This window comes from Lithobates pipiens, unplaced genomic scaffold, assembly GCF_037356315.1.
Source record: "Lithobates pipiens isolate NorthernLeopardFrog02 unplaced genomic scaffold, aLitPip1_a1.2 Scaffold_3, whole genome shotgun sequence".
NCBI lineage: Eukaryota > Metazoa > Chordata > Amphibia > Anura > Ranidae > Lithobates > Lithobates pipiens.
Window position 1 is genome coordinate 125,631,786 of NW_027507790.1, and position 19,126 is coordinate 125,650,911.

At 41.8% G+C, this 19,126-nt stretch overlaps 1 protein-coding gene across 4 annotated transcripts in view; it reads right to left on the reverse strand.

Moving 5' to 3' along the window:
* Nucleotides 1-5,457: 5,457 nt before the first annotated feature.
* The window catches only part of KCNN2 (potassium calcium-activated channel subfamily N member 2), a 276,041-nt gene continuing 262,372 nt past the window's right edge, over nucleotides 5,458-19,126 (reverse strand). For all 4 annotated transcript variants that reach the window (XM_077462261.1, XM_077462263.1, XM_077462262.1 and 1 more), the window contains one exon: nucleotides 5,458-7,020. In XM_077462261.1, the coding sequence (XP_077318387.1) occupies nucleotides 6,733-7,020 (288 nt within the window). In that variant the 3' untranslated portion in view covers nucleotides 5,458-6,732. The remainder of the gene's footprint in view (nucleotides 7,021-19,126) is intronic.

Here is a 19,126-nt window from a genome sequence, read left to right on the forward strand (position 1 = left end):
GAAAAGTTCTCTGACACACGAGTAAAAAGCAGTTGAAAATTCTGTGTTGGAGGAGATAAATAAGCCTAGAGATGGTCTACTCACAGCACAGCTCTGCAAGTTTCTTCATTCCTCTGCCTATGTGAAGGGAGGGTGTGTCTTTAATCCAATCAGCTCACACTTTAACTCTAAGGTGCATATTATTTAAATTTACCCAGAAGTCACAGCCTACCTTTTTAGATGTATGTTACTAAACATTTTCAGAAGCTTTATCATATTAATGTCAATACGAATAGTTTTTAATCTTTTACAATCAGCAACTTTTGTTACACCTGTTGATCCTACCATGAAAGTCTTTGTTTAGGCAACTGCCTGGTATAGGCTGACAACTGTCTACCAAATGTGCTCCTGTGTTGCCTCGCTGGTACATTTGCTTCTCCTGATGGACACTTCAGGCAGCTGTGCCAAACATACAGCACAGGCATGGGCCACTATAATCCACTTTTAGGAAGCTGGTGCAGAACAATGATGTGCAGCTTACACTAGAAAGACAGAAATTGGTTTAAAGAGGCAAGGGAAGATCAGCAACACTGATACATAAAACAGGATTAAAAAGGTGAAAATGGTATTTTATGGGAAAATGACAATTTTTTATACTACACTGTCCTTTATACCTAAATATTGTCTGTTTAGAATTGATATCTACTTAAAGATTTCCTCTTGGCATTCATCTTGATACACTGATCGACTCACTAAATCCTTGTATTTGTGGCCTAGAATGATAAGGTTTCAAGAAAAAGAAGTCAAAAAATGTTGTGGCCCATTATGATCATATCAGCAGGAGACAAAAATATCTTTTCATTCATACAGTTTATAACCCTTCTTTTATAAAAGGTGTTGGGAAATAAGCAACCTGTGGTCATGGAGCAGCATATCTAAGAAGTTTAGGAGTATGCATAACTGAAAGTCCAATACAACAGAATTTATCTGGATAATACTGTATGTATTTCATGACCTCAACATTAGACAATCAATACACAGGTTTATACATGTATATAATATAGGCATTTGTATAGTACATACAATTTACATAAGTTCCTGTCCTAAAGGAGTTTACAAACTAAAGTCCCTATATCACATGGTTACATATCCACACATACTAGAGCCAATTTAGGCAGGAGTCAAATAGCCCATGAGTACGTCTTTGTAATATGGAAAGAAACCCACATAAGCCAGGGAGAATATGTAAACTTAATGCAGATAGTGCCCTATCCAGAATTTAAACAAGGACCCTGCTGCTGCAAGCCAGAAGTGCTAACCCCTAAACCAGCTGTTTTACTTGCTGCATCTAAAGCTTGACTTGAAGTTCTCAAAGTACCTTAATAAGGCTGTTTACCTTATGGTCACAAATATTGAACGCAAACACAGTCATTCGATGTGAACTCGCTCTGGGGGCATTCTAGTCAAATTTGAGACTTAAGAAACACATGATCAATCTCCTCTCACCTGTTTACACACACAGATCCACGTCTTGTCAGGGGAGAAGAGACTGATCATGTGTTCCGTGTACAGAGGAACACCGATTGGTCTCCTCCCCTTGTGAGTCCCCACCCCCTACAGTTAGAATCACTCCCTAGGTAACACAATTAATCCCATGATTGCCACCTAGCGTTAACCCCTTCCCTGCCAGTGACATTTATACAGTAATCAATGCATTTTTATAGCACTGATTGCTGTATAAATGTGAATGGTCCCAAAATAGTGTCAAAAGTGTCCGATATGTCTGCCGATAGCAGATCGCCAACATTACTAGTAAAAAAAAAATAATAATAATAAAAATGCCATAAAACTATCCCCTATTTTGTAGACGCTATAGCGTTTGCACAACCAATCAATATATGCTTATTGTGATTTTTTTTTTACTAAAAATATGTAGAAAAATACATATTGGCCTAAACTGAGGAAAAAATGTGTTTTTCAAAAACAAATTGGACATTTATTATAGCAAAAAGTAAAAATATTGTGTTTTGTTCAAACTTGTCGCTCTTTTGTTTATAGCGCCAAAAATAAAAACTACAGAGGCGATCAAATACCCCCAAAAGAAAGTTATATTTGTGGGGAAAAAATTATATTTGGGTACAGTGTTTCATGACCGCAATTGTCAAATTGTGACAGCACTGAAAACTGAAAATTGGCTTGGGCAAATGCCCTGTATTGAAGTGGTTAAACAAAGGGAAGTTAGAAGCTGATTTGTTACTATGCACAGTTGTACAAACTTCTGTGTACAACAGTTTTAATAAATCTCTCCCTAGTGTGTTCAAATCTTTTCAGAATGTTGTACTATGTTAACCACTTCAGTCCCAAAATAATTGACTGCTCAATGACCAGGCCATTTTCTGCTATACGGCACTGCGTCGCTGTAACTGACAATTGCGCAGACGTGTGAAGCTCGTACCCAAACAAAATTGACATTCTTTTTTTCCCACAAATAGAGCTTCTTTTGGTGGTATTTGATCATCCCCGCAGTTTTTATTTTTTCCTCTATAAACAAAAAAAAGAGCAATAATTTGAAAAAAAAAAAAAAAACAATATTTTGTACTTTTGCTGTAATAAATAGCCCCAATTTTTTATAAAAAAGTACATTTTTGTTTCAGTTTAGGCTGATATGCATTCTTCTACATATTTTTGGTAATAAATCCTATGTATATTGATTGGTTTGCGCAAAATTTATAGCATCTACAAAATAGGGGATAGATTTGTGCAATTTTAATTTTTTTACTAGTAATGGCGAGACTGCGATATTATCACATTGGACCCTTTTGGCACATTTTTGGGTCGACTGACAATTATACAGTGATCAGTGCTAAATAATGCACTGATTAAAGTATAAATGTCACTGACAGGGAAGGGGTTAACATTAGGGGATGAACAAGGGGTTAACTGTATTCCCTATGTGTGTTCTAACTGTGGGGGGGGGGGGGGGTGGGACTGACTATAGAAGATGAGAGATCGTAGTTCCCAGCTAGTAGGAACTCACAATCTCTCTCCTCCCCACATAGAACTGGGATGTGTGTTTACACACACACATCCCTGTTCTGCCTCTCATGCTCGTGACCACTGGTCATGAGCATCGGAACCCCTGCTGTGCAGCCGGCGCACGCGCCTGCTATCCCGCTTTAAGGGACAGACATATAGCTATGACAGTTTGCTGGATTATGCCAACCTGCCGCAGTATAATGATGGCAGCTAGTCGTCAAGTGGTTAAATACAAGGGCTTCTTTTGCTGTCCGCTTCTTTTAAATTTTTACGTTGTCTGGCTGTCATATTAATCCAATAGTTGAAATATTTACTAGACCGCAACACCTGCAGATCACATTTTTTTGCTGCAGTCTCGTTCTAGGACAGTTTCTCTGTATCTGTGTTTTACTCAGTATATACTGAAGACAGAATCAGACAGGAAAAAAGAACATTTTAGAAGCTGCATAGCAATGGCAGCTTACATATTTTCCCCAATACAGTTTTATTATTACACCCCTCTCTTTGTAATTTAAAGTGTATCTAAAGTCCAACTTTCTTATTTTTATTATGGATAGAGCATGGAAAGGCTAGAACCCTTTCAGGGTTTTACTGCTGTGCCACCGCACAGTGGAGATTCACCATCTTTATTTATTCTAATGAAAAATAGCTGTCACCAGGATTACTCTTCCATAAGCAAAACTTGTTTGTGACATCTAATGCCACCTACACGCAACTGGACTTTCCAGCAGACTAGGTCCGACGGAATCATTCCATCTGACAATCCGATCATGTGTGGGCTAATCCAATAATTTTTCATTTTAAAAATCCAACGGACCTAGAAATAGAACATGTTTCAAATCTGTCCGACGGACTCAACTCCTATTGGGAAAACCGTTCGTCTGTATGCTGGTCCGACGGACCAAATACGGAGCAAAGGAAGGTATTGGCTACTGGATATTGAACTTTCTTTTTTAGTCCCGGCATATGTCATCACATTCAAAACTAATGTGAACGTGGCCAAGTCCATTTTTTCGGAAAGTCCGTCGGAACTCTGCCAAAAGTCCGTTGGGAAAACTGTCAGACCTAGTCTGCCGGAAAGTCTGGTCGTGTGTACGCGGCATAAGAGATAATTTCCTTTACTAATAATTTCAGAAACACCAAAAAAAGAGAACATTTCTCTTTAGGCCTCATGCACACTGGTTGTAATAAAGTTATAAAAATGCCAGTAGTTTGCAGTGAGTTTTTCAACATTTGTAAGCCTTTTTGCAATAGTGTTTTTTAGCGTTAGCATTTTTCTTTTCAATGGTATCAAAAACATCAGCTGAAAAACTCCTCTCAGAACCCACTAGTTTTGTTTTTTTTACAGACAAAAAATGCCCCAGCCAAAAATAGTAGATAACAGCCTATTTGTGCATGGACACATAGGATAACATGCTGGAGAGTTTATTGACTGTAGAAAGAAATGTCTGAAGCCAAAAACAGCAGCTGTAAAAACATCCAAAAATGTCCAGTGTGCTTGAGGCCTTAAAGTAAAGTCAAACCTTTTAAAATGGGGCACAGATAGCAAAAAAAGTTCTTTATATTCAACAAGTTGTGAGGTTCTTGGATATTGAAAAGTAAACAAGCTCTATATCTGAGGAGACTTTGTGGTTGGTTTACTAAAAGCAAAAAGACTGTTCACTTTGCAAGAGAACTCTTAAGCCTCGTACCTAAATCTCGTATCAGATTTTCGGGGGAATGTCCGTCTGTTTTTTTTTTTGCATGCCGAAAGTGAAGAATTACTCACCATACGAAAACTCTCGTATGACAGAATACAACTTCAGAAGTAACGTAATGTGTTGACTAGTTTTGTATGTGTTCTTTCATTTCTGAACATGCATAGTCTTGCTCTTATGATTTTTTTCATATGAAAACCGTACTAATTAAACGAAAATCGGATGTCAAGTTCACGTACGACAAACATTTTATAGTCTGCACATCCAGCTTTAGTCGGAAAAAAAAACTGGAATCAGCTGTCGAAAGCACCATACTAACGATCCAAGAATTGGCAGACTGTTCATCAGACGAAACTTTACTTCCGATTTTTGTATCGTGTACATGGCCCTTACATTTTGGAAAGAATAACCCAATCAAGACAAAAAAAATTGCATTTTAGAATGCACGTGATTAAATGACTGATGCAGAGCTTCCCTTCATTAACTAAGCTAAAGAAACATTTCCTTGCAAAGCAAACATCCTTTTTTCCTTTAGAAAATGAGCCCATTGATGTAAACTTTCATTCTGTGACTGCGTGTACACTAGTTCTAGGGCCGTGAGGGATGTGTCCACATCACAGAGAATAAGGTGAACGGTATTAAACTACAGCCTGAGATTTGAATATTACAGGTCTTTCGCTGTTAAGGTTAATAGGACATTCATTAACTGTTAAATACGAAACCGAGAAACAAAGACAACATTAGATAGAAAGGCAATAGCCAACATATCAACTTTATTAAAAAAGGAATAAAAGAAAGAAAAAAGTTGAAAAACATAAGCTTTTATTCGAGCCTGGATAAATCTACAACTGGTAACTATGCTATAATTCTTAAGGCAAAGTCTCATGTTAATATTATATATTTATGCATATATTATATCTGTTCTATATGTATAATTAAAAAAATAACCAAGACCTGGTGGCTGTTTTAATAAGGGTACATACTCACAAGACCTGGGACAACTACATCTGGGGGCTGTGAGGCCATTTTACATTAAGTACCTTTGGATCAGTGTGTATGAAATTGGCCAAGCTGGCCATAAAGTAGAATTTCATTGAAAATGTTTCATTTTAAGAAAGTTTGTTCAAATTTCTTATTGCTAGTGGGGTCAAATCAACATTCATTTTTGACCACAGTAACAAGAAAGTGTGAAGGAGCAGGATGCAAAAATTTTCTCAAACAAATTTTAAACTGTGAATGATTTTTGTTCAGGAAAGTCCATTCACTCCAAAAGCGAATTATAAAAAGAAAAAGTTGAAGTACTTTCTAATGACATTCGTTGTGTCATCATATATACTAACAAGAATTTTTTTGCGAATGTTTGTATGAATATTCGCATGAATGCTTATTTCTTTGAAAATCTACTAGTGTCTGGCCAGCTTAAGTGCCAATACTCATTGTGACCAAGGTTTGCATTGACAGGTATGTCAGTTATCTCTGCAATGGACAATTTCACACACTTGGACTGAGAGTGCTAAGCACACACATGCTCAGGCATCTCTAGATGCAAAGTCAAAGGATTTGTGAATACAACCCATTTTTTTTTTTTAAATTAACAACTAAATAATTTTATAAAAATCACATTGGTACATATCACTCAGTTATTTTCAATAAACTTGCCTAATGTAAGCAGAACCCATTGTATGAACAGAAGTGACCATACAATTATGTTCAGAAATTAATATTATTATTATACTATATATTAGTAGTAAAGTTTCTTTGAAGTGCATGAATAAAAAGTGAAACAGGAGAAACAATCTATATAGCAATGATAGGTGCATTCACTGTGCATCTGAGAGAAATAAAAGAGAGTTCTCAGTCTATTTGGCCTAAAACTTTGTGTTCAGGTTTCTAAGATTCTGATATCAGAACCCAGATAACACTGATTAGAACCATAGGGCTTTACAATAAAAGCTAAAATATTGACCATATGATGGCAAAAAAGTCTTTTTTATTGTTTTTTTGGTTAACTTATTCCCTTCTAGCTACTTTCCGATGAAGTTGGAGGTGCTGTGGATGAAGACCTCCGCCTTCTTGACACAGACCGTGATCGCTCGATGCTATACGCAACATGCTTGTCATAATTTTGCAGCTGAGCTTCCATCAAGTCCCTTTGTTGTTGGCTTATTGTCTGACTAATCAGTCCAGGGAGAGCTTGAATGCTACCAATTAATGTCTCTAGCTTCGTCTCTAAGACAACAATCCTCTTCTCAAAGTCTTCACTTCTTTCATTTAGATCCGAGATCAAGTCATACATGATGTTTTGAGTCTGGGAGGAAAAAAAAAATTGTTTTTTGTTGTCATTATGTGCAGTGCCTGACATAGATAGAGCAAACCTAAAGTATATCTGAACCCAAAAACTAAAATATAACATTACAGCTCACAAGCTATTAGCAGTAAAAAAAATGAAAAATTGGTTGCATCTAAGTACCTTTGCTGTAAGAAGAAAAAAAGTAGGAATTTTGACATACCTGTAAATTCCATATCTTGGAGTACAGAACAGGACACAGGAGCTGATTCTTAGATCATGGGACATCACCAAGCATTAAATCAATGGGTAGAACACAAAATTGCAGCCTCAAGCTCACAGGAAGAAAAAGAAGGGTCAACAGACTGGGACATGTGGTAGCAGAAGAATCTTGTAGTCAAAGCAGGGATAAGCAGGACCTGAAACAACCAACTGTCAAGAAACTTTAAAAAAATTGAATAGAAGAACAGGCTATGGCCCTTTGACTTTTAATGACTGATGCTAGATTCTGTAAAGATCCCAAGAATCCCAACCTCTAGGGGGAATGGGTGCAGGCAGGGAAAGAGGGACTTCTTTTGAGGACAGAAGCCATAAAGAAAAGTAAATTAATCACCAAGCTGGGTGGAAGAGAAACGAGGAACCCCATAAAGGATCGCCCTGTGAGAAATGGAAGAGGGGTTGGAAAATGGAAGTTGGCAAGGTAATGCTTTGTAGGTAGCCATAAATCATGGTCCTAACCCCATCTGTAAGATGTATGATAAGTGTTTGACATATTCTAAAGGCATGACAGAGGGAGGGAAATGATATTCCGACTGAAAGTGACAAAAAGACTCCTAGGAAAGGATGGGTTTCCACGATACTTTGTTCCTATGTAGCACAATAAAAGGAATAGGATCCCAGGTAGAACACAGGGAGAGCAAAAGCAGCAGTACTGCTGTTGAAGTGGAATTCCAGCTTACACCTAACTAGCCTTAAAATTGCCCCTCCCCCTGATAACAACTATGTTAAATAACCTGTGCAAAGCCTCGTACACATGGTCGGATTTTCCGCAGACAAAACCTTGGACTTTTGTCCGAAGGCATGTGCCTGGATTTTGTCTTGCATACACAGGCAAGGAATTGTCAGCCAGCAAACAAGAACATAGTGATTTTCAACTCTTTAGCGCCACCCTTTGGGCTCCTTCTGCTAATTTCGTTGTAGTAGAAGTTTGGTGAGTGTTGATTCGCGCTTTACAGTTTGCACTTTTCAGTTAGTTTCTGAACGGCCGTTCATCAACCAGACTGTTGCGTAATTGGAGGAGATAATGTGTTATTTATTATTGGCCTTGGAGTTATTGCTTTGACCTAAGTCCAGTCCAAGAACAGCAAAAGGATTTATTGAACCAAAAATTGATTGCTTTATTAATCATGTTCAATTATTTCATATGCCAGTGCTGCAGGAGCTCCAGGAGAATAATCCAGATGATTTTCGGAATTATCTCCGAATGGCAGACCCCTGCTTTCACCAACTATTGGCATTGTTGACCCACTACATTAAGAATCAGGACACATACATGAGGCTTTTAGTTTATTTGTTGGTTGATTAATGATTTAATTTGATGTATTTTCAAAATTTTTGGAAGCATAGAATGCACTTTTTGGTTAAGTTCTATTGGCAGATAACATGTCTAATTTTATTTGTTTTCTTTTTTTTAATGCACAATAAAAAAATTGTGGAGAATAATACTCGGCTATGTGTTTTACTTCAAATGACAGTTTGTATTTTTTTTTTTAAATGTAACTGCTTACTCCCAATGTAAAATTAACAAGGGACACCAACATAGTTGTATCTTTGATCTTAAAAACTACAGGATAATGGTGTTGTGGTAACTTGCCCAAAGAAAAAAAACAAGCATAATAATATTATTCTTGATATCACTAAAAAATAAAAGACTTTTAAAATACGTTTGGTAGAACTCCATCAGTATCACCAGAAAAACAGCTTCATTATTATTCCATTAAAGAAAAAGAGAATGTGCGCTGCATTTTGAGATTTCATAATTTGCCACTTTGTGAATGTTAATTCTCCATTATGAGCCCTAGTTTACAAGACTGACTGCTTCTGGCTCGTCCTTCCTTCCGAGCATGAGGGTTTGTACTTTGTACTTTTGTCCGATGGACTTGTGTACACACACTTGGAAAATCCGAAAACAGACCATTGTCCACGGAAAATTATAAACCTTCCATCCAACATTTGTCCATGGAAAGTTGGCCAACTATTGCCTGATGGAGCATACAAATGATCGGATTTACCACCAACAGCCAGTCATCACACAATTCCCATCAGAAAATCTGATCATGTGTACGAGGCTTAAGAGAGATGTATATACTTATCTATTTTCAGGCCACTCCAGTCCCGTCACATGATCCAGCTTCCCTGTGTCAGCCAGCACAGGTTCAGAGGAGAGGAGAGAATGCTGACAACGGATGGGCCATTAAAGCCTATGGGTCACATGACCACTCCAGGCTTTACTAGCTGTTGTCAGAGCACTCTCCTCTACTAGATGACACCGAACGTGACAGGACCAGAGCAGCCTGAAAATAGGTAAGTATTGTATATACATCTTTCATACACAGGTTAGTTAGCATAGGTGTTAGGAGAGGGGAGGGAACAATTTCAATGGTTACAGAAGCCCTTTAAGAGAGAGTAGACACTTTTAGCACAAAAGGAGGGCTCTGCATGTGCAAGAGTATCTGAGGAAGACCCCATAGGGGCACAGAAAGGTGCAACGGAGATAAAAAATATAGAGTGCAATGAGTAAAAAGCCAAAGGTTTTTCAATAAAATATGCAAGTTCTAACAAGACCTGCTGGGTACCAAGGGCTAGGTGTCTTGCATCTTCAACAGACGAAGTTCCCTATCAACACACTAGGTAAGAACTATCTCAAATGCTAGATTAAAAAGTATGAGGGGAGTGATCTGCATGCCCCTGAGAGGAATGGCATCCAACTTTAAGGTTGCCTAACTGACCAATATTAGCAGACTGGGATTAGGATGGGAGAGTAGAAAGACTGCCCAGTTTATAAGATGAGTAATCCAGTGATCCTTGACTTTGATACCGAGAGGTAGGATATATCAAGACTCAGGGCAGAGTCTAACGCTGGCCATACATTATACAATTTCTCTTTAGATTTACCAAAACTATAAAAAAAGAAGTCAAACCTGAACACTCTCAATTAGTATGCAATCAGGCAGGCCTTTGCACTACAAAGTTGAAGGTAAATCTAAAGGAAACTGCATTAGCAAATTGTATAATGCATGGCCAGCCGAAGTGTTGGCCAGGGAGGCCTGTATAAAATAGAGATTCCATGAAAAAAAGCTGGACTGTGTAGTAAGGAGTATAGTATGAGTAACCTGGAGCACGGAAACAAGGTACTCTCATGAATATGCACCTGAAGGTGCCACTGGCAGCCTGCTCATGAACCTTGTGTTCTCAGCAGTACAAGGTTAAGGTACAAATCCAAGCAGAATGTGGGGTCAACTGCAGGGGGAAGTGAAAGCATCAATGTTTTTGCCTATGACCAGAGATTTTTAAGAAAAAAGGCTTCCAAAGCACAATGTTTCATAAAGACGCAGGGTCTGATTTGGGGTCCAATGATATAGCGCCACAAGATGTATGGTGAGTTCAGCAATGTTAAAAACTACACTGAAATATGGCAAGTTTGGACGTAGAACATCACTGCATTGGGATTCTTGTTAATGTTAGAGGATTTAGTAGTAGGTCTATAAAACATTTGGCAGAACATAATCTGCTGTGGTAGACTTTGTGCCAAGTCTATAGGAGACCAGCCAGGAGGCAGGTCACTATAGTAAATAGAATGTATGTTTTTAGGCGCAAATTAGGACATGCATTATTGAATAGATAGGCCCTCATGTGCAAGATTTTGAAAGTCCTTGAAAACTTTCCAGAGAGAGGACAGTAATAGAGATTCTTTGCGTATCACTGACAGAGTGAATTTCAAGGTCAGGATGTCTTTGCCTAATGTTGCACAAATGTTAATAAATGTCCCTCTCCCCCCCCCCTTTTAAAAAAAGGGGTGGGGTAAATTTTATTGCAAAGAAAGTTTTTGAGCAGATCCAGTGGGCTCAGCCACAATTTGAAAAACCTAAAGTAGATTATGATTCTTTGAGGGGACTAACAGATTTTATCTGAATGGTCCGCAGGCATGGCAGCCAGAAGTGCACATTTAGGAGTCTAAAGAGCAGACTCCAAAGTAGACTAAAGAGTCTACTTCTTTAGCCAGAGAGGCAATTCCATTAATGAGGTGAAAGGAAAGATGACAGTTTATAAATAAGTAAACATAATAATGTTACTTATAAGGCTGAGTAAACAAGACAATACCGATCAGGCTGAAAACATTCAAGTATAGCTTACCCCATGACCTGTGCCCCCAAACACCTTGTGTGCGTCGCACTGTGGTGTGTCTTGAAGAATAAAAGTGTAGTAACTACTACATATCCAGGAATGAATCCAACAAGATATGTGTAGCCAGGAATTAGTATGTAAATGTACAGGGAAACTGTCTTACCTTGTACACATTGCCTCTTGTCATGGTGAGCATACTCCCAGAGGGGTCTTAGGAGTCTGAGTGCCAAAGGAATGGACCATGGCCCTGGGGCTATAGAGCACCCTGTGGCTAACTCACTAGTTGAACCACATGTCAACATGAGCATAGAACACAGGATCCAGTGCAACCATCACAGGCCGTAACAGTGTTTGGGTACAGTTTGTAAGATGTATACTGAGGGGAACCTATGTGGAAACTGCTAGTGAGCCATAAGGTGATAAGCAGTCAGATCTTGATAGAAGTTTCAGTCAAAGAAAGATGGAAAACTAGTGAAAAGAATAAAAAATATATTTTCCAACAGGAGAAAGGGCCCAGCACCTAGGGAAACTAGGGGGAAAAAAAGCCTTGTTTAGGGGGTAGGGTTATATAGGTACACTGTGTGGTGGTTCCCACCGAAGATTTTACATGTGTTCACTCATCTGAAGATAGCAGGATATAACTCATATTCTAAAAATCAACTTCTGTGTCCTGTACTGTACGATTAAGATATACATTTTTAAACCAGTCCGAAATTGTGTATTCTGTAGATAGATGAACAGAAGCGGTTGTGTATGTTGTCCAAATCAGAGTAGCAGCTAATGGTGACAAAACTGCTTCCCCATCGATACAGTGCAGTAAGTATGGATTGTCACCCCTGGAGAGGGTTTGTGTTATTGGTAGAATCACAAAGTGAGAAAAAAGCCAGAAGAACATGCATTTTATGGACTGATAAACTGCAGTATATAAATATTTGTTCTAGGGTTTAGATATGCTTTAACACTTTATGACATTTGAAGGTACATGAACTTACAGTAAAATGGCAATTATTATTAACAAAACATAAAATCCTTCACATCCATGGCATGAAAAAAATACAGTGTACATTATTCACAAGTGTGTACACATGAGTAGAATGGATAACCCTGTGTGCTGTTTAATGCACATCTACACATTGGCTGTATATTCATTTTTTATGGCATGTTACAAGATACATTCTAGCTAAGCTAGAATGCTAGAATTTTTGGGTATAGCTATAGAAATGGTTTACACTATTAATGCCTACTATTTTTGTTTTTTTTCTTTACTTTTCAGAACCAGACAGGTCATTCAACTCTATACAGTCTCCAACTTGTGGATAACCTGGTGTTCAGGTCATTAAGATCAGTCTAAGATAGTCTATGGCCTATCCAGAGGTCTTCTTCTGAAACCTCTTAATCGTTTTGGTGAACAGAGTGGATGTCCTCTAGATAGCATTAACAGTCACCAACTAATTTTATTAAAATTTGTTTGCTTTTAAAAACAGATCATGTTTGCATACCTTGATCATGTTAATTAGTTAGTTCTTTTAAAACATCAATTTGAACTTACGGTTCAAGAAAAAAAAAGAAAATACAATAAAGACAGCTCCAAAAATGTCCTTCATAACTGATTTAAACAGCTGATCAAATGAGTTGACACAGAACACTTTAAAATAGACTTTACTTAACTATTAGACTACTGGGCAATTTTACATCCTTCCTGGCCAGGCCAATTTTTAGCTTTCAACACTGTCGTACTTTAAATGACAATTGCACAGTCATGCAGCACTCTACTGTAACAACATTTTTATAAAACAATTTTATCAGCTTTCGTTGGGTGGAATTTTATCAACACTGGGATTTTTTATTTTTTTTGCTGAACAAATGAAAAAAGAAAGAGAATTTTGGAAAAAAAAGTTTTTCCTAGTTTCTGTTATAACATTTTGTAAATAAGTAATTTTTCTCCTATACTGATTTGCGCTTATGAGGCTGCACTGATGGGCACTGATGAGGCGGCACTAATATGCAGCACTGATGGGCACTGATAGGTGGCACGAATAGGCAGCACTGATAGGCACTAATAAGCACTGATTGGCGGCACTGACATGCATCACTGCTGGGCACTGATAAGCAGACACAGCCCACTTTCCTCTATGAGCAGTCGGATATAAATGGACTGCCTGTCCATTTATATCCAACTGTCATCCGATCCACCAGATGGATGAGGAAGATATCCCCTATCTGTCTATTTTTAGGGGATAGGATTGGTTTTGATGTCAGCACTGATGAGCAGGCACTGACTGGCATCACTTATGGGCAGTGATTGGTGGCACTGCTGGAGCATCTGATTATCTGCTCAGGTCGCTGATTGGCACTCCTCGCCAAACACAGTGTGTCAGCGTGAGTCAGTGTGAGTCAGCTGTCAGTGTGAGGTAAGGAGAGCCGATTCACAGCACTTCTGTATTTACATGTGACCGGCTGTGACTGGACACAGCCAATCACATGATTAAAAAGCTGTGGCCACAGCTCTTCATAGAGATTGGGGTTGTGCCACGTCACTGTGTGCCCCCGGGATAGTGGCTCTTCAGGGAAATGCCGTCATATGATGTCCTCCCAGAATGAGAGCTGCACCCTCCCTCTGTTATTTGACAGTGAGGGGGGGGGGGGGGGGCGGCAAGCAGTTAATCACCACTGGTTTTTATATGTTTGCTAAATAAATGAAAAAAAGACTACGAATTGAAACAAAAACGCATTTTTCTTTGTTTCTGTTATAACGTTTTGCAAGCAAATAATCTTTCTTCATAAATATAGGCCAAACTGTATTCTGCTACATTTCTGTGGTGAAAATAACCCAAATCAGTATATATTATTTAGTCTGTAGTCCACAAACTATGGTTTACTGCAGTGCCGATCCTGACCTCCCTGGGGCCCTAAGCAAAATTCTGCTAAGGGGCCCTTTACCTGACCCATGAGCTATGTAAACCATTTGCCATTGCCACACAGTCACACTTGACACTTCAGTGCTCCCAATACAATACTCCCTCCTTTAAACAAAATAGTCTAAGAATAAGTATAACAATATAGAACAGAATGAGCCCCTCATTACATCAGGGTCCCCAGAGAGCCTCCCCTTACATCAGGGTCCCCAGAGAGCCCCCCTTAAATCAGTGTCCTCAAAGAGTCTCTCCCTACATTAAGGTCCCCAGAGAGCCTCCCCTTGCATCAGGGTCCCTAGAGAGTCTCCCCCTACATTAGGGTCCCCAGAGAGCCTCCCCTTACATAAGGATCCCCAGAGAGCCTCCCCTTACATCAGTGTTCTCAGAGTCCCTCCTTACATCAGGGTCCCCAGAGAGTCTCCCCTTACATCAGGGTCCCTAGAGAGCCTCCCCCTACATTAGGGTGCCCAGAGAGCCAACCCTCACATCAGGATCCCCAGAGAGCCTCCCCTTACATCAGGGTCCCCAGAGAGCCCCCCTTAAATCCGTGTCCTCAGAGAGTCTCTCCCTACATCAGGGTCCCCACAGAGCCTCCCCCTACATCAGGGTCCCCAGAAAGCCTCCCCGTACATCAGCATCCCCAGAGAGCCTCCCCTTACATCAAGGTCCCCAGAAAGCCTCTCCTTACATAAGGGTCCCCAGAGAGCCCCCCTTACATCAGTGTCCTCAGAGAGCCCCTCCTTACATCAGGGTCCCAAAGAGCCTACCTACTTACATCCAAGTCCTCAGAGAGTCTCCCCCTACATCAGGGTCCCCAGAGAGCCTCCCCTTCATCAGGGTCCCAAGAGAGCCTCCACTTACACCAGGGTCCCCAGAGAGCCTCCTTACTTACACCAGGGCTCCCAGAGAGCCTCCCCTTACACCAGGGCCCCCGAGAGGCCCTCCTTACATCAGGGTCCTCAGAGAGCCCCCCTTACACCAAGGTCCCCAGAGAGCCCCCCTCCCTTACACCAGGGTCCCAAAAGAGCCTCCCTTTACATTAGTGTCCCCAGAGAGCCTTCCCTCTTACATTGGTGTCCCCAGAGAGCCCCTCCTTACACAGGGTCCCTAGAGAGCTTCCCTCTTACATTGGTGTCCCCAGAGGGCCCCCTCTTACATCAGTGTCCCCAGAGGGCCCTGTCCTTACATTAGTGTCCCCAGAGAGCCCCCCTCTTACATTAGTGTCCCCAGAGGCCCCCCTCTTACATCAGTGTACCCAGAGGGCCCCTTCCTTACATTAGTGTCCCCAGAAACCCCCCTCTTATATCAGGGTCCCCAAACAGCTGACTCCCCCCTTGCAGAGGTTCCCCTGTACCTGGCTGGTGGAGGTGGGAGGCTGCAATCGGCAGCTCTATGGTGTCCACAGGCAGGGGGATCTCCCTGGGACTAGTAGTTCTATCTCAGAATGTATACAACGGAGAGGGGAGGGGCCTCTGACCCGGGCATCAGCAACAGTGTTCAAGCAGAGTGAAAGTGAAACTGATACCTGCCCGGGTCAGAGGCTCCTCCCTTCTCCTCTCCACTGTATACACAGTCGCTGACACTCGAGAGAGTACTACAAGCCCCAGGGAGATCCCACTGCCCACACAGGCACCATAGAGCTGCTGATTGCCACCTTCCACCTCCTCCCACCTCTCCCCATTGCACTCAATATGGCCAGCCAGAGGTGTAAGGGGGGAAGCTGGGTCTTGGCCCCCCCCACAACGGCGGGGCCCTACGCAGCTTGCGTAGTGTGCGTATAGGCCGGATCGGCTCTGGTATACTGTATATCTGAAAATTGATCAGTCCTGATATGCTGATGGCCTATCTCATTTCTAGAGGCCCAAAAACACCAGGACAGTACAAATATCCCTCAAACTAACCCTTTTTGGAAAGTAGACAGTCCAAGGTATTTAGTAAGAGGCATGGTGAGTTTTTTGAAGTTGTCATTTTTTTGTCACTTTTTTGGGAAAATTTGGACATACTGTCACCATTACAGCATCATCATATAATGGTTTTGTGGTGATCAGGGACACTGGTGACAGTATATGAAAAAAAAAAAATATATATATATATATATATATATCATTTTTTTAACACACAGTGAGCAATACGGTGTTGCAATACTAACTTTGTAATACTCTGGGGAAGTGATCAGGATTTTTTTTTTACACATAATGATTGCTTATACTAGTGTGATTGGCCCTATCTTTACCATGTGATTACTGTGATCAATTACAGATAGCAACACAAATGTACACAATGAATGGCATGAATCAAAGCCATTCATTGTTTACAATTGTCATGTGATCTGCTGTGATTTGTTAAAGCGATCACATGGTACTGGCAGCAGGCTGGTACACTGATCAGTCATCGTTTGTGTCCGGTGGACACAGCCAGTGACAGAACATGCTGCAGCATATGATGTCCACCCAGAATGACAAAGGTCCCACCCAGCCTATTGTCAAATTATGTCTGGGCAGGACCTTTGTGGTTCTGGGAGGACGTAGTATTAGGTTAAGAAGGAAAGAGCTGTCTTAAAGTAGCCTGTTCTGTGTTTGTACATTGCTATACATGTCTCACAAGTGGGAAACTCAGATAGTTTAGAGCTAAGGCTAGTAAACATCTGCTGAATATTGTCCGGTAATGGCTGGTTTAACAGAAACAGACCAACATCCTGCCCGTGTGACCAACTTCCAACAGAAGCTGGTCTCACAACTGGCTTTTGTCAAATGAGCATGCTGGAAAACCAGCATCCGATCAGCCCTCACAGCCAATGGTATGAGCACTGATCAGTGTGTTCTGGCAGGGGGCAATCCACAACACATTAGCACGGCAGGGAGATTGTCAGGTTCTCTAATTGTTTTCATTCCACCCACTGGGTTTATAAAGGAAAAACTTCCTATGTGTACCTAGCTTTAGAGACCACACTTATCAGAGCTAACTTGACAGTGTGGCTTTCACACGTATTTACAAAGGTATGCAACGAAAACCTCTGATTTTACATGGGATGCTGTTAGTTAGAAGGATATGGCAGTGCTGTTAGTTAAATGGACATGGGAAGGATGTTATTTAGATGGGCATAGGAATGCTCTTACTTAGGACATTGGTGTGCTGTTAGAAACACAAGGAAGTGCTGTTAATCAGAACATGGGAGTGCTGTTAGAAGTATGTTGGACTGCTGTTAATTAGAATATAAAAGGGGGGCACAACCCTTTGGGCCCACCTTTATGGGATAGCAGTCACCCCTGCCCTGTATAATGTGTTTTTTAGAAAGAAAAATATGTCAATTGTTTAAGTTTTGGGTTAAGTTTTTTTGGGGGACATTTTCCCATTTGGGGAAATGTAATGAGTTTCATGAAGAGGGAATTCTAGCCAATAGGAATTCCTGGAATTTCCTGTAAGGTCGCTGAGCCTATAAAAATTCCTGAGGGAATTGGTTTCTCCTACCTGAAGAAAACTCCCTCCCTCTTGCAGGTAATTTATGTGGTTATCTGCCACCTTGGATTTTCTGGGGGGGCATTGTTGTAATTGCTGTAAAGGTTATGCTCGAGTTCTCAAAACTGAGCTATCGGTTATGTTATTATTGACATCAGGGCCGCCATCAGGGAGATACAGCCAGTAAAAACATAAGGGGCCCGGGCATCCGTGGGGCCCGGATCACGGGTCACAATCTGGGCCATCTTTAACACATGGCAGCTGTCGTCAAAGAGGATCGGCTGCCAGGATGTTGAGGACAGTGGAAAGGTGGGCAGATCCCACGTGTGTGCAGGTCGGGCCCGCTGTCAGGCAGGCTCCGCTGTGGTCAGGTGCCATGCGGGGTTGGGTGAGGTCACGTGCCTGGTCCTCCCTCCCCCCTCCTTCTTGCAGCTGCCGCCAGAGAGCTTGGTGGAGATAGGACATAGGCTACCCCTCCTGCTGGACAGGTGAGAGCTGGGAGGACTGGTTCTTCCCAAGGTGTGTTTGACACTGCCACTCAACTGTCACACTGCCTCCCACCTGTGGCACTACTTCCCATGTGTAAAACTGTCTCCCACCTGTCCCACTGCCCCCCACCTGTGACCCTGCCTCTCACCTGTCCCGCTGCCCCACCTGTGATACTGCCTCTCACCTGTCCCACTGTCCACCCACCCACCTGTGACACTGCCTCCCACCTGTCCCGCTGCCCCCCCACCTGTGACACTTCCTCCCACCTGTCCCGCTACCCCCCCATCTGTGACACTGCCTCTCACCTGTCCCACTTCCACCCACCTGTGACACTGCCTCTCACCTGCCTGCTGCTCCCCACCTGTGACACTGCCCCCCACCTGTCCCGCTGCCCCCAACCTGTGACAATGCTTCTCACCTGTCCCACTGCCCACCACCTGTGATACTGTCTCCCTCCTTTCCCAATGCCCCCCACCTGTCCCGCTGCTCGCCTTCAATGACACTTCCCCCTCTATCCTGCTGTCCCCACCCCCTTTGTCCAGCTGACCTCCTCCCATGACAGTTCCATCTCCAGTTCTGCTGCCCCCCCGTGCCGTTGCTCCCCTTTGTACCAGTGTGTGCCAGGCTGTGGGGGGTGGGTCAGTGGAGGGCCCCCCATGGGAGGAGGAGGTTATTATGGAGAAGCCCCCCTCTCCCCTCTTTCTTGCAGCTGCCACCAGAGAGCCTGGTGGAGATAGGACACAGGCCCAGCTACCCCTCCTGGCACTACTGGACAGGTGAGAGCTGGGAGAACTGGTGCTTCCCAAGGTGTGTGTGACACTGCCTCTCACCTGTCCTGCTGCCCCTCTAAGTGTGACACTGCC